The 15,469-nt window shown below is 45.9% G+C and overlaps 1 protein-coding gene across 1 annotated transcript in view; it reads right to left on the bottom strand.

Moving 5' to 3' along the window:
• ACSL1 (acyl-CoA synthetase long chain family member 1) overlaps positions 1-11,919 on the bottom strand; it is a 40,956-nt gene extending 29,037 nt beyond the window's left edge. Inside the window, exons 1-2 of the mRNA XM_086612375.1 lie at positions 11,896-11,919; positions 2,614-2,841 (exon numbers count right to left, since the gene is read on the bottom strand). Coding sequence (XP_086468501.1) covers positions 2,614-2,808 — 195 coding nt within the window. The 5' untranslated portion in view covers positions 2,809-2,841; positions 11,896-11,919. The remainder of the gene's footprint in view (positions 1-2,613; positions 2,842-11,895) is intronic.
• Positions 11,920-15,469: the final 3,550 nt, after the last annotated feature.

Raw genomic sequence — 15,469 nt, 5'->3', positions numbered from 1 at the left:
AGGACCTTTTTCTCCCCATATAAGTTATGAAGATTTATTATCAGAACACATAGGAACCCTGCTCCAGTCACTGACTTCATTTAACTTTGTTAGAGACCAAGGAAGTAAGTCACAAGTAAGAACTAAACAGAAGCTTATTTATAGTTCAGAATTGTTATCATTAATGAACAGGTAGATTAGATATTAAAACAGTAGAGAAGAGGAATCGCCTTCTGTCATGTCTTTTTTGGAGCACATTGTTTATTCCCTAGATCTTTTAATATTGTATTGCTTGGCCAGGAAAAAAAAAAATGTTAAGACATAATTTGAGAGCAGTATTTAATACTTTTCTTCTGTAGAAGTGACAATCCATCTGAACACATGTACAAGAGAATGGGGTAAGCAAAGTGAAATTCTAAGCAAAATGTAGTGAGAAACTGAATCCCAAGTACTGTATTACGTTCTTTTAACTGTTGTAAACAGTATCTGATACTTGAAACTTGCTTCAAAACACACATTCTCATTTGATTAGTGTGTTACAATTTACAACATTACATTACATTAACAGCTGCATCTGAACTGTCAATGAACAAAACAGGATAGATCTTGCTTGTTTCAACACACTCTCAAAGTTTGAGCTCTTTTATCACCAAGGCATGCTAACATACTCAGTTGTTTTTCATTTAAGTTTTACTACTGTTCAATCTTCCTATTAAAATTTATTTTCTGAAGAGGCAATGAAAAATAATGCTGTTACACCTATCATGCTCTGATCAGAGAGCTCATGTTAATTAGTACAATATGGATCAATGATGCATTAAGTAGTTCAGTGAAGTCTCATGCTACCAATTACTTCAACCACAGAATCCAGCAGTGATGAGCAATTTAGCTTGAAGAGGTAATGGCAGTGAACTGAGACTGCTGTCAAGAGTCTCAAGCAAGTAAGTGTTTGTCACTGGTTTTACGGCCAGTTAAGAGCCACTGTTTTTTTACCATCTTCCAATGCAAAGTACTCCAAACCTGCCAAAATCTATACTGCCTAGTGAGGCTCTCCACAGCTGGAAAGCTTTCACTGCTCTTTATTCCAGCCACCGAAACGTGCTGCTCTACAAGACTATTCCAAGACTGTCAGGATTGGGAAAGGTCACCAAGAGAAATAAGATCTAACTTCTGGATCCCTACTCTACATGTATTCCTTGAAAAGAGGTATTTTTGGCAATCACCACATTGCCAGAGCACATTTTTATTTCCCTTTTGTGTACTTCTAACAGCAGACCATTACTTGCTATAGTAACATGACATGTCAGTAAGCTTACTGCACACCATTCTGGGAAGCAGATTAGGAAATAAATGGTACTAACTAAACTTTTGAATGGAGGGTCAACTAATGCTTCATTCTTCAATCTCAATAGCATGAAACATTGCAAAGAAAGTGCCTGATTTGAGGCTATGAGAGGAGTTTGCTCTGCTAAAGTTCAGGAAAGTTTGCCTACTGTAAATTTTAAACCGCTCTGCCACATTTTTTCACATCACTTTGTAGTCACACCTACTCTTAAGCACAACAAGAAGTCACATTAATTGCATTTGATACAGGACAACTAGATACAGTCTATCCACATAGAAGAACGTGCTGTAAAGGGAGACTTCAGTTGCAAGTATACATTAAAAAAATTTATAGTGGTAGTTTCTGACTATTAAGAGTAATGCCAGAAGTTGTCAGCCTTACAATTCTACATTCTGTAAGTATCTCCCTTGAAGATCACGACCTTTCAAAGCTGTCTTCTTCCTTCAAACGGAAGAAACATTTTGTTTGCCCTGAAGAAATACAGAAACACTTTTGAAAGAATTGAATAAGTGGTAAAATCCTGACTCTGTAGTGAACAGGGAATTGATATAACTGCTGCTCAGGAAACTCTAGCCATGTAATCAGTTGTCTATATTTGCTTCTAAGCAACAGTTCCTCCCAGTCAGACCGTTTCCATATTTGACTTCACCATTAAAAAAACACCACCTAACAGCAGCTCTGCCTCTAAAAAGCATAAGACAAAAGCTAAGCTAGCACGTCCAGAGTTCAGCAGGTGGCTGCTTTAATTTCAATTTATTCTATGGCTGGGATCTCTTGACAGCACTAATACATCTTTCCACAGATCATTTGAGGGCAGTTAGTACCCTCTTCATGCCTGTAACCCAATATAAAGTCTCTTCTGTCAGCTATTATAAACTAAATATTGTAACAGAAAAGTATTAGCCTAATCAACATACCTACTCTGACCCCAAGACCTGATTTAATAGGTCATCACCTAAACATGTGGCCAGGAACTGAAAACTACACTGTGCCAATTCTAACATTCACAGGTTTCCTGCCACCAGTCAGATCAGAAGCTCAGTTCTCAGGACAAAGTCTTTTTCTCCCGTGCTAGTTACTACCACTATGACCTCAAGCCTCAAATTGGTTTTCAAATTCAGAAAGCCAAAAAACTGAGTTCATGCTACACTTCAGAACAAGCATGCCCTGAAATGTATTCCGCCCCCTCCACAAGTTTAGAAACACTCATGTAAATCAGTATTTGGTCTCTCTCAGTGCAGCCTTTGGGCTTTAAAATTTAGTGAACAGCATCACCAAGTGCCACTTACCTCTACTTCCACAGACTGCATTGTTAAATCACATGGTGGTTTTAGTGCTTTCGGCCTTGTTGCATACCAGTAGGTCGTGAGAGCTGCGAAAGCCCCGAAGCCCATCAGTGTATTTGTCGGAAGGGTGCGCACATACTGTCTGACATCCCCGAGTTCTGGCATTCGTAGGTATCTAAACAGCTCATGTGCTTGCATTGCAGTTCAGTGCGGGTGTCCTGATGCTGGAATCTGTTGATATGAAAGAAAATTACACATAAAGACTTGAAATCCCCTTTGTTGTGGTAGAGCAATGTATGCTTTGTCCTACTGGCTTCCTACTACCAAAATAATTTGATCTGCCATTAGGCAGGCAATACCTTTAGACTTCTGTGCTGCAATTAAGTAAGCAAGCAATTACTGGCTCATACGCTAGAAAACCAGGTGGAGCTGGCAGGTGACAATTTCTGCAGGGTTTTAATACTGTTTGTAAACAGACACTGCATTTTAACGAAACTTTTGGTTTGGGTAGAGTTTTTTTGTGGTTTTTTTTTTTTTTTTTTGAAGGACAGCATTTCACAAATGCAAAATAGTTATTTGTAGAGTAGCTGTACTATAGGGCTGTTTAAACAGTGAGTGCCAAACAAGGGAGTCTGGGAGAGGGAGGGCAGGGATATAAGATGTTAACTTGCCTGTATTAACCTAACAGAGATCAACCCAATCCTATAGCAGTGTAACAGGAACAGGATTTTTCATCTCTTGAGTCCAGTAAGATAAACTCTCTCTTTTCTACCTTCCCTTCAATCACGCACAGAAAGCTCACTACAGCAAGCTGCCTCATATGCTCCCATAGCTCCTCTACGCTAGCAAGCCTCCTATTTCTCCAGCACCATGCCAGCAATTTATCCCCGGCCATGAGGCTCACTAAAGCAGCATCGAAGGAGGCCCAGGGCAGCAGCACACAGCAATACAACCCAAGCACAGGAAGCACATTTGATTTTGCCACGTTCCCACAGAAGGAAGTGCCGAAAGAGGCTGCTCCCCGCTGGCGCTCGCTGACGTGGATATTCCACAGCAAGAATTAGCCACGGGAAAAAAAAAAAAAAAAAAAGAGAGGGGGGGCGGAATGGCAGTCAGCTCAGCTGGTGCCCTCCTCTCCAGCCAAGGTCCCCGGGACGCCTGTCACATGCCAAAGGCACCGGCTGCTGCCCACTGGGTGAGAGGTGAGCCGGCGGCCGGCCCGCCCGGGCCAATGGCAGCCCGCGCCCGTCACCCCACCGCCCGCTGCAGGGCGCCGGCCCGCCCCGCCCGCCCGCCCGCCGGCAGCCGCCTGTCACCGGCCCGCCCGCCCCGGGACGGCGGGCAACGGCGCTGCCGGGCGGGAACAGGGCGAACAGCGACGCTTTCCTGCTTGCTTGAAGAGCAGAGATGTATTTAGTCAGATAATTTAGGTCCAGCTATTTCCTCTCGGCAATAAAATCAAACAAAAGGACCTAAAGAATGTCAAGATGGGTGTTTAAATAGCTAGAACACACCGAGTCATACACCATCCTGCAGCGCAGGAGATGCTGAAATCCGAACAGGCAGAATTATAGGCTGCTTAGGTTTTAAAACCAGCCGTAGCAGGCTAAGAGTCCGTATTTCTACAGGCAAATCTCCAGTTTACAGTCTGCCCCCAAAATCTTTACTGCTGCAATCAGTTATTGAACCAGGCAACAGAAGAGTTGTCTAGTTCACAGAAAGTCTAATCAGTATTTGGGTAACGATTTGTTATACACAGCAAAAAAAGCCATAAAAATAATTCAAAGGGCCCATGGTTTCACAATGTTAGCAGAAGGACAGGCTGAAGCAAGGTCGCAGACGGGAGCAGCGTCAGGATGGAATCAAGTTCTATCTCGGCAAGGGTCCCGGATCCATGGGTCGCTCCCAGGCCTGCAGACACTGCCCCCTCTCCTTGGTCCAAAGACCACTTCTCTTTGCTTTTATGGCACAGCCTCAGGGTGCAGGGCTGCAGCACCTAGATATGCGGTGCGGGGCCACTACAGAAACACCTTTTGGTTATTTGCACTGATACACAGCAGACTACACTCAAAGTCTACGACACCTGGCGCTGTAGTAGTGGAGGGTAGAGAAGAATTGAATATATTAACCAGGAAGATCTTTGTCTTCCCTTGGCATACAAAAAAAAAAAAAAATCTATTACTGACTTCATAGTTAGGATTACCATGCTGTTGCGTTTGATCCATCAAATCATGCTCATTAGCACTGCAGGCATGAAAGCTACCTCAAGTTTTAATACATACAGACTAACAGCAAGAATAAAAAGTCATTCCAACAAAGAAATCTTGGCTTATAAGTTAATTTGGCATATATCAGAGACACCATGTTATGAAGCTAGGAAAAGGGAGCTATGATGTATCTAAGAGCAAGCTTACCTCTTTTCTCCCCAAGCCCCACAACAAGCACTTTTGACTTTTACAACAACAGATACTTGCTTTCCTCTCTGCATTAGTCATGACGTGTCCTGCGCACACACTATATGATTTAGGAATGCAATGTAATAGAGAGTTACTCTTTCAAAAGGCTGTGGTGCCACTACAGCTAACAAGAACTGAAGTAAACATGATCATTTCATTCACATAAGAGTCCCATTGTACTCAAGGAGTTGCTATGATTTCAGCCTAGGTGAAGAGAAGAGATGCACATCACTACTTTTCATTTCCTTGACCAGTGGTTTGTAGAGCAGCCTGTAACATAAAACCTTTCTTGAGCAGTTACACTGCAAGTTATCAGTTATGCAATGATACGTTTTACTGTCTAGGTTTATATAGAGGGATGATTTTTTTTTTTACTACACCTTCTGCCTCATCAGCACAAAAAACAAGGTTAGGACAGAGTTTTCTGCAAGACTAAGCAATTCCTAGCTTTAACACTATCTTCCATGTCATATCAACTGTATTTAAGACAAAGCCAGATTAAACAGGGAGAATAAATTCACATTCTTAACACACGCATCCAAATAGGCCCCATCAAGAAAGGCGGCTTCAATGCCTCCTAGCCTTCTTTGATCCATCTCAGTATTTACTTGGCTTACGCTCCAGTCACACCAGGCATCCAGAGTCTTTACCATGACCAAGGAGTGCAGTTTAGAGCCTTCAGACTGAGACACAAAGATCTTCCCAGTGGAGCTGGCATCTGGCTTTCAGTTCTTTTCCTCAAGGAAGGACCCAGTTAAGTCTGCTCACTCAAGACAAGCAGAAAAGCCATGCTCTCCTCACAAACTCAGGTCCTGCAATTGCTTCTTTTCCAGACAGGATCTAGACCACCAGGAACCAACTCAGAAACTCAGCTGGGGTGACAGGACATAGCAAATCATTAGATGTCACAGCTGGAGACCCAAAGGAAGAAAATCCCGGACAAGAGAAGTATCAATCTGTGATACCCAGTTTGCTACATGTAGCAAAAAACTTGAAGCAGAACAATCAAAAAAAGCACTTTTTCCTCAATGCAACCAGCAGAACTTGGTTTGCTTGTAAGTTTAGAAACAATACCAGACAAATATGGGGAAGTGGTTTTAATAACAGGGCAAAACTGTTCCAGAGATAACTACCTGTCCTGGCCACCTCCACAGAAACAGCAGTTCCCAAAACCCAGCCCATGAAAGCATCCCTCGGAACTCATATCAGTTGGGTTAAGGAGCACTGTACGGCTCAGACAAAGCCCCTCTCTCTGCTGACACATGCACACACACACCCCCAGCACCCAAGACTCATTCTTTACAGCACAGTCAGTATCTCAAGGCAACGACCCAAGTTGGCAGGACTCTACCGTTCTTTGCTGCTCCTACTCTCGGCGTACAATGGGCTATTTACAGCAGGCAGCAGCCTGCCTATTGTCTACCCATAGCCAGACATCGTTCGAGTGCAGCGGAGGAGAACAGGAGAGCAGCCGTCAGCTTCTGTATTGCAAAGAAAACAACCCCGAGAACCAACGGCCTCTCTTTCTCTCCTATCCTAATATTTAGATGAACAGCACACTAGCACCGCAGTGGCCTGCCATAAAGGCAGGTCCACCACATGGTGTAAAAGAAGTGGCCGTGTTGTTTCTACAGCCTCTTGCAGGCAAGAGAAAGCTACAAGTTGCCTATCTCTCATTATAGGCAATATGGCCCTAAGATATTTTCACTGTGATGTGCTGGAACAGGGCATCAGCCACCTGTATACCTTTGAGTTATCCTGATGGCTACTTGTCATCACAGTTTGTTGTTTTCTTACTGTTACAGGTTACGCTGCACAGCTCCCACGGATCTCTGTCTTACTTAAGTCTTTCTCCACTCATCCTTTGAAAGGGCAAGTGCACAATCATGTTCTAGCTCCTTTACTGAGTATAAAAGAGGGTGCAACAAATAGCTTTGGCTATTAACAAGAGAAATCCTTTTGTCTGAATAAAATACATAATCCTCATCTCAGAGTGCATTTACGATCAGCTTAAATTTGAGTCAGTCCACCCTGTCCCAAATACATGCTCCCGCAATCCTCCTTGTGCTGGCCAGGCACTCATCTCCTGCAGTCACACTAGGGAAGTGGTCTGGCAAACACCGCTTTCCTGGGTTAGTTCTGATGCTAGCTCTCAGCTAGATCAACTCTTGCCTGGATGACCAGATAGCCACTAGCTCTCAAAAGGAAACAAGACAGCACAGCTGGGGAAAGGGATGGACATTGTAATACTTCACCTGCAGGTGCAGCCTACCATGTCATGTATGACGTGACAGTCTCTCTTTAGCCACAAAGGACTTCCCTGAACAAATCAAGTATTGTCAAACTGTCTAATCCACTACTTTGCCCTCCTCCTCCACCTACTCCCTCCCCAATTAAAAAAATAAATATCTTATCTTACCCAGAATCACTTAGATCACCCAGCCAGACTTCAGAGCTATAAACCCTCCTTTTAAAGCAGTAACTGACAGATTCACTTTCCTGCAACAGTAAAGAAGGAGGAACTAAAAAGCTGTTAGTGACAAACCCATCCTATGCACAGAGAGGAACCACCACGTCCTTAATATTCACCCGCCCCCCCCCCCACCTCCAAAACCCCTCTAGCCCCCCAGTCTGGTTCTGAGCAACCACAGGGCATCATGCAGCGGTTCAGGTTGCCTCTGCTGGTTCAGTTTCTGGTCCTGCATACGGGACAAGGCCAGACCAGAAGGAAGCAGCCTACAAGCTGGATTCAGCCCCATCAGTTGGGCCATGGTGATTTATTTTATAAGCTGCAACTGAAGTTCAGACTCTTGCTGCAACCTTTAAGAGGCACTACATCTGATACTGATGTGTCAAGGCTCTGTCCCCATCTACAAGGAAAGTCACGGCCCTGTCCTCAGACGTTTGGCTGCAATCATCTTGCAATCAAATGGAACAATACCTGGATTCTTGCCTCTTAATGATGTCCAACAAGTAATCCGAGTGCACACCAATGAGGTCACTGGAGTTTATTCGAGTTCAGAAGCTGAACAACATGACAAGAACCTGCTCAGTGCCTTTTGTGCAGCTAGTCCTTCAGCAGCACTTGGTAACCCTGTATATTACAGAAAACCAATACTTGCCACTAAAACCTTTGAGACAGTGATCAATTTAAACTTCCTTTGATCTATGCCTATACATACACAACGTGTCACTAAACAGTCTTACCAGTTTTTATCTTCAAAGACCACAGATGCTTACAAATATCAATTTTGCAGCCTAAACCACAAGCCATTAGAATTGCATCCCTACAACTCTGATTTGCAAGTACATCATGTCACTCCTCTGTTAATTTAACCTCAACTCAACTACAGTTTAGGTGAAAAATCACCTTACAGAAGCAAATTGCTACAAACTCGCAGCTTTCTTGTGGCATTGACAGCTTGAGTAGATCATACCAACTTATTCATTCTACTCCTCCCAGGAAAAGGCTACTATCAGAAAGCCCAGTATGCAACATCAAGTTAACACACACTTCAAGCGCTCACCTGAGAATTTGCAAGAATGAGTTTCTTACTCATACTTCTTTCACCTGAAGTCTAGCAGAAGGCAACCTCAGACAGGCACACTAAGCCACATTTCATCACACTATAAAGTATTTACATCCAGAAGGATGATCCAAAAAAACCATAACCCTTAACACTACAAGACTGGACAGATCAGTAAGTACTTAGGAGAAGCAACTCATTCACCGAGTGACCTCCCAACACAAGCATCATAGGGAAGAGTATAACAAACCAAGCAACCTCTTGACCTCAGGTATTAAGGTATCCCTGTATTTCCTCTGAGTCAGCGATAGTAAGCATTTCCTTCTAGCTTTCCTAGGAAACTAATCCATCCTTACCAGGCTATTAACGCAGCCCACCTGCAGAGGCCAAGTTTTGGAAACAAGGCGCATGCAGTATCATGTGCCTTAAAAAGCTTAAGAGTTCTGGGTTTAAGAACAACAATTCATACAAAAAGCCAGAAGTCCTTTTCTGGAAACAGGACATCATGCCCTTCTGCCATAAGCCTTAAAAGGTCCGACTACAAAAACAAGAAATGTTTTTCCACTAAATTCCTACGAAACCATGCAAACTCTTTTCAGTCAGTTTTCGACAAACTACCAGCACTAAGATTCAAATCCTAACCAAAAAGGAATATATTACTGTTATATTTTACTCTCTGTAGATGAGTAACTCCCAATGTGAAAGGCAGCAAGAGAGAGCAGAAGCCTTGTGTTATCGAGTGTCCTTGTGTCAGGAGTCAGGCAGGATTTGCAGAAATGCAAGCCCCCCATCTGCAGCCAGGGTTCAGCCTACCGCCTGTAAAGGTCAATGCTGTGCAGCAGTGCTTCCTTGAGCCACACGGCACTGCAAACTCCCACGCAAAACCATTTACCAATGAACAAATCCCCTTCCCTCCTATTTGTGAGGATTTCTGGGGAGCTACCGCGGGTTATATTTAACATATTAAAATATTTAACATATCTAAACGTGTAATTTAGCACAGCAGGGAAGTAGGATGTGGCTGGCAGTCTATTTGTTGGACTACTAGATGTCCAATTTATCAAGCAATGTATCCTCTTGGGCCAGAATCTCTCTCCCTCTCTGCTGCACATTTGAAAAATTTGGTGCTATCAGCCTTTTTAAGTCTACCCATTTAAATCAACTGTAGTACAAAGATCTAGAAAAAAAAAAAACAAAAACAAACACCAAAACACAATAATCTACTACCATCTTCTATTGCTCACATTAGTCAAAGCAGTGTTTTCTTGGAGGAGAAAGAGAGAGAAGAAACTGCTTACTATTCTCTACTGGAGATCGACACACGCAGGATAGAGAAGGTATAACCCACCTCTCTCTCCTCCAAAAAATCCCATGAGGCATTAATTTCTAGTGGAGCTATGAGGTAGGAGAGTCAGCTACAGAGACTTTTCTCAAGAAACAGGGGAGTCCCTTACCCAGATAAGTATTTTAAAGTTGTCTTTCCTTCCATTTTGAATTACCAGTTTTGTTTTTCCACCGATATCAACTTTGTACTTGCCCTTGAAGCAAAAAAGCTATTTGGGGTTTGCTTCTGAAGAACTGAAGATTTACTTCCAACCTCAGGTTGGCCGATTTGTAGTTGTAAAACAGCATCTACCAAATTTAGAAGCTGCCTTTTAGATTTGTTATAATCACGCAGTCCTCAGAATAGGTTAAGGCCATTTGCTCAAGACCTTGAGTTGAGTACGCTACATACATCAGCTACTTATAATCACAAGCTGTAGATTTTTCCCATTAGCCATCCTCAGACATCTTCATATTCCAATACAAGCAAGCCAGGTATCCTTGGACTTCAAAGAATCAGATAGTAACAGTACAGTTCCATGAGGAATTTTGTATTTCTGTTTTTGCGTTATTAATACTACTATTGTTGCAAGAGGAAAATAAAGGTATTTTTCAGTAAACTTAATGCCTTCTTACACCCAGCATTTCTTGATCCAAGAAACCTGATCCAAACCTCTTGAGCCGAGAAATCTCAGCTCGTGAGTTTGAGAGCATGTTCCAAAGCAGAGGCAAATACAAACACTCCTGAGCAGGCTCAGGAGACTGCAGGGTTCCCTGTAAAGCAACGTGGCTGAAAAAAGATCTGCTACCACCACATGGGATAGCTCTGTTGCCCAGGTACAGCTATACAACCATGGGGTTTCAATAGCAGCTTCTTTAGATGGCACTCTTTCCTATCACAGCACACGACCATCATATCTCAGGCTCTAAGTGAGGCATATGTTTAGATGGATTACTAGGTCCAAGATGTGTCTATAATACCCGACAGCTCACAGACATGCCCTTTAGAAATTCAGAAGGCTTCAAGTGTTGCAATTCCTGTTAAACTGGAACAAGAAATGTATGCACCCTAGAACAAAAGCATCATGTAACCAGGCTAAATCCCTGTGCTGTAGCACTGCAAGTCCCATCTAACAGCAGAGAAGAGGCCTGCAAAGTCAAAGTCACTCAACCTTCCATTTTAGGCCAGTCTGCCTTTCGCTACACTTCCATACGTGCTCTCAATCGCCTAAAAAAAAGGGGGGAAAAAAAAAAAAAAAAAAGCTGCTCCAAGTACACGCTGCATTCATGCCCGTAAGAACAACCTACTTGAAGACAAGGTCCAGCAATTAATTAAACATTAAGCCCCTCCAGTTAACGGGCACCACAGCGCTCCCCAGCCCGCCGCTCGGCAGCGCGGGGTCTGCTTCTCCGGGAGCAGGACCGCCCGAGGCGACCACCCTGCGGCCCGCAGTGTTTACCCCGGGCCGGGCTGGGCCGAACCGTGCCGGGGCAGAGGGCAGCGCTGGAGCCGGAACAATGCCCTGCCAGCCGGAGCTGCCGCAGCGCCGCGGGGAGGCCGGAGACAACCGGCTACGCTTTCCTGAAGGCTTTTGTGCGAGGGGAAGCCAAGCCGGCTCCAGGGGACGCTTACCCCACCGCGGGGCGGAAGGGAAAATCCCGCAGCCCCGGACGAGCAGCCCGAGGGGATCGTCGGCGGGAGCGCCCCGCCGGCACCCGCCGTCCCTAACCGCAACCGCCCGGCCTCACAAGTGACAGCGGCCGCGCAGGCCGCCGCAGCTCCGCGGTGACGGGCTGGGGGGAGGCGGCGGCGGCTCCCGCAGGCCCCCGCGCAGCCAGCCCGCCTCAGCGGCGGCTCGGCAGGTTGCGGCCACCGCGTCTCTGACAGCCCCTTGGTCCTGCCCACCCCTCAACGCGGCCGGGCCCGCGGCCTCGTCCCCCGCTCCCGAGCAGCTGCGGCACCCCCGAGCCCCGCTCACCTTCCGGCGCCGACAGCAACAACGATCACGACTCTGCGCAGCTCCCCCGGCGCCTCCCTATTTAAGCCGAGCACGGCGGGAGCGGCGTGGCGGCGTGTGCGTGTGCCGAGCCCGCCTCCTCCGCCCGCCCACCCCTGCTGCCCGGCGGGTGCTGGGCCCGCGGCCGCCGCCTCTCTTCCTCCGCGCTCCCGCCCGCGGCGCCCCGGCCCCGCCGCTCGCCTCACGGCCTGCCGCCGCCCGGGACGGTCTCCGTGGCACCGCTCGGGTGTCTCGGAGTGCCCATCTGCGAGCGCTACGGTAATTCATACAAAACCCCGGTGAGGGCGGTGGAAATAACGTACGCGCGGGCGCAAGTTACAGGGAGATCGCGAGCGAGCGAGAAGAGCGTAGGCGCTGCGGGGTGCGTCGCTCTGTACCTTACAAATCCGAGGCGGCAGCTTGCAAGGGAAGTTTTCCTTACGGCTTTGCAAGAGACATCTGCATCCGGCATAAACAGGCTAAAAGGACGTTATGTGTCAGTACGGAAGCGTTGGAGGAGGACGGCGACCTTGTTGCGGGCCGGGGGAGCCGGCCGTTTCACCGCCACCGAACGCCGTTTGTGAGGGGCCGCGGGTTTGGGGTGCGCCCTGGCGAGGCGGGGGCACTGGGGCCGTGGCCGCGGCCCGTGGCCGCTGCCGGGACCGGTTGTGGTTCGGCCGTGTGCCTCGCCGGCCCGTCCGACCCGTCAATCATCAGCCCGCCTCTCAACGTCCCGCTGTGTCGTGCGCTCTGCGTTGCCAGAGTCGTCTCCTGTGCTTCATGGGTATTATTTGGGTTATTTTAAGTGTGTGTTGGGGGCGTTAGGACTATACACATTCATACGTAATGTTTTGTAAATGATTGGAGGTACTTTACGTGAAGACAACTGCTGTTTCTTGATACTTCCACTTATACTGGAGTATACCAGGCATAGGACTTCCAGCAAAATAGAGTTTTTAACAAACGGACGAGCCTGTATTCACTTTTTAGCACAAAGGAGGAGTGCGCTTGTGGAGGTGCTGGTCGTCTCCAATTAACTGCACTTGGGCTCGATTGCGGAGGGGCTCAGAGATGCCAAATGAATTCCTTTCTCAGGAAAGGAAGTGGCAGCACATAATCCAGGAGTGTGTCTGATTGACTGCAGCTGCTAACGGGCATGGATTCTACATCACTAAAGCTAGCCCGAAGAAAGCCCCAAAGCCCAGGGGACATGGACATCAGCTGCTCTGCCATGGCTGGGCTCTGCTGCTTTGTTCCTATTGCACCAGGCTTTACGCTCATGTGGACAGAGCCAGGCTCTGCCAAGTGATTTTTTCAGTTACATCCAGGGTTTTGCGTAAAGGAATTGAATGATGAAGAAATACACTGTCTCAGGCACTGGTGACTTCATGTTTTGTCCTGAACTTGTCTAGCTTCCATCTGCCAAACACCAAAACTCGTTATTACTTTATCTACTGTGCTAATTAATCCTTCATTATCACATCTTTCTCCACAACTGGGTTTCTAAAGGCCATAAACCACATGTTTTGGCCCTCTCAGAGAAAGTTAAGTGAACCCATTTTCTCTTGTCCTCACTGGAAAGAGGGTTTCTAAAAAGTCTCTCTCTTGTACATACCTTCTCATTAATCCTGTCATCAACACGAAATTGAAAAAGTCACAGCTACACAATGTTTAAATAGGTGTCTCACTAATGCCAGGTATCATATCACCTCTCTGCTCCTACTTGACACCAGATTATATCCAGGGACAACTTTACTTTCTGAAATTGACTTTTTTCCAGCTGATCAGAAAAGAGGCAGACCCAGTCTGAACCAAACTACTTAAGAAAACATATATAGAAAACAGGGAGGTAGGAACTGTACATAAAATCTACAATGACAATATTGGACTGTCATACACAGGGGAGCTGAGGAACGTGGCTCCTGGGGATCAGCATGGGCTAGGACCCTTTAACAGCTACATTTGCATTTTATATTGTATTTGAGAAGTCACCAACTCTTTTTATCCATGTACAGGGCATACAGGCTCTAAAGCCATTTCACTAGGGAAATCTGCTGTCATTAAGTACATCAGATAAACCAAATAGGTAAATAAAGGGATCCAAAAGGAGATTCTGGCTTTCTCATTTAAAGGGAATCCTGTTCATTCCAGTCTCTGCCCATTGCCTCTTGTCCTTTCACTGGGCACTATTGAGAAGAGTCTGCCTCCGTGTCCCCTCCCTCCCCAAAATAGATATTTATGCACACCAACAAGATCGCCCCTACCCTCAAGCTTTCCCTTCTTGAGGCTGAACAATCCCAGCTTGCTTAGCCTGCCCTCATATGACAAAAGCTTCAGTCTCTTTACCGTAATCTTCATGGCCCTTCACTGGCCTGTCTCCAGTATGTCCATGTCTCCCTTGTGCTGGGCAGCCCAGACTGGACACTGCTCTGCAGGTGTGGCCTCACCAGTGCTGAGCAGAGGGGAAGGAGCATCTCTGCTTGATTTCCTGCACATGGGGACGGACCACTCAAAGAAGTTCAAAGAAGGTGATCCTTGAAAAATCAACCAGCTTTCTTGGACCTCTCTTCTCCCCAGGACCATTTCATTAACAGGGCAATTATCTTGTAAATAGATTACCCAAAACAGAGGATTTCCCTTTCAGCAATGTATGGATGTTATAGAATTTTAGCACCAGCATTTGCTTTTCCCAATAATATTGATATTGAAGTACTGTTCTTATGTATATACTGTTCATATATATATATGTATTGACTATCATTGACAATGTAAATTAAGCATCTGCCAGGAAAAAAAAAAATCACTTAGCTGTGTTCTTTTGATTTTGATTTACAGGGCATGCACATCACTCTATTGAATCGGGTTGTCCCAAGTGTACCATTTGAGAGCCATCCCAAGTGTATCATTTTTATACAGAACAGACTGCCTAGCCTTCTACCATACTGTATCTGCATCTGCTAACACTTGCGTGGAATCTCAAGAGAAGAAAAACAAAGAAATGTTATGTAAATAAGCACTTCAAAATGTCTAGCATATATTGCAATGAAAAAACATGAGCTACCAGGTCCATGCAGCAGGCATAGTTACTTACGTCTTGTCAACCCTCTTCCTAGTGGGAAATGGAATAATGTTCATTTTGCATTCTTAACTGTTTCATACACTTGAGAAAGGGAATATAAATCCCAATAGGAAATGCCAGGGAACAGGAAGAGGGAGTGGGGTCACTCCATAGTGGGGAGTGAACAAGGAGCTGAGGGCAACTCTGGCAGAAGCAACGCTCTCCCCTGAGGAGCAGTCCCAGGGCACCCGTGTAGGTGACACCCGCCAGTTCTGCCAACAGCCCTTGGCAAATTGAGATAAAGAGTCAGGGCTGGGATCCATGCAGAGACCCAGCGAGGAGCGCAGGAGCCAGCACCGGGACTGAAAACAAGGCTGGCACACATGTCTAGGGCTCATCCAGGAGACAAGGCTGGAGACAAGCTACTTGCAATGTCCTTCCGGGCTCCATCCAGGAAAAACAGATCAGGAAGCTGGGAGAGCAAGAGACAGGACTGGG

This window comes from Tauraco erythrolophus, chromosome 5, assembly GCF_009769465.1.
Source record: "Tauraco erythrolophus isolate bTauEry1 chromosome 5, bTauEry1.pri, whole genome shotgun sequence".
NCBI classification, from domain to species: domain Eukaryota; kingdom Metazoa; phylum Chordata; class Aves; order Musophagiformes; family Musophagidae; genus Tauraco; species Tauraco erythrolophus.
The sequence above is the reverse complement of the archived record's forward strand: the minus strand, read 5'-3'. Positions and strand labels throughout refer to the sequence as shown.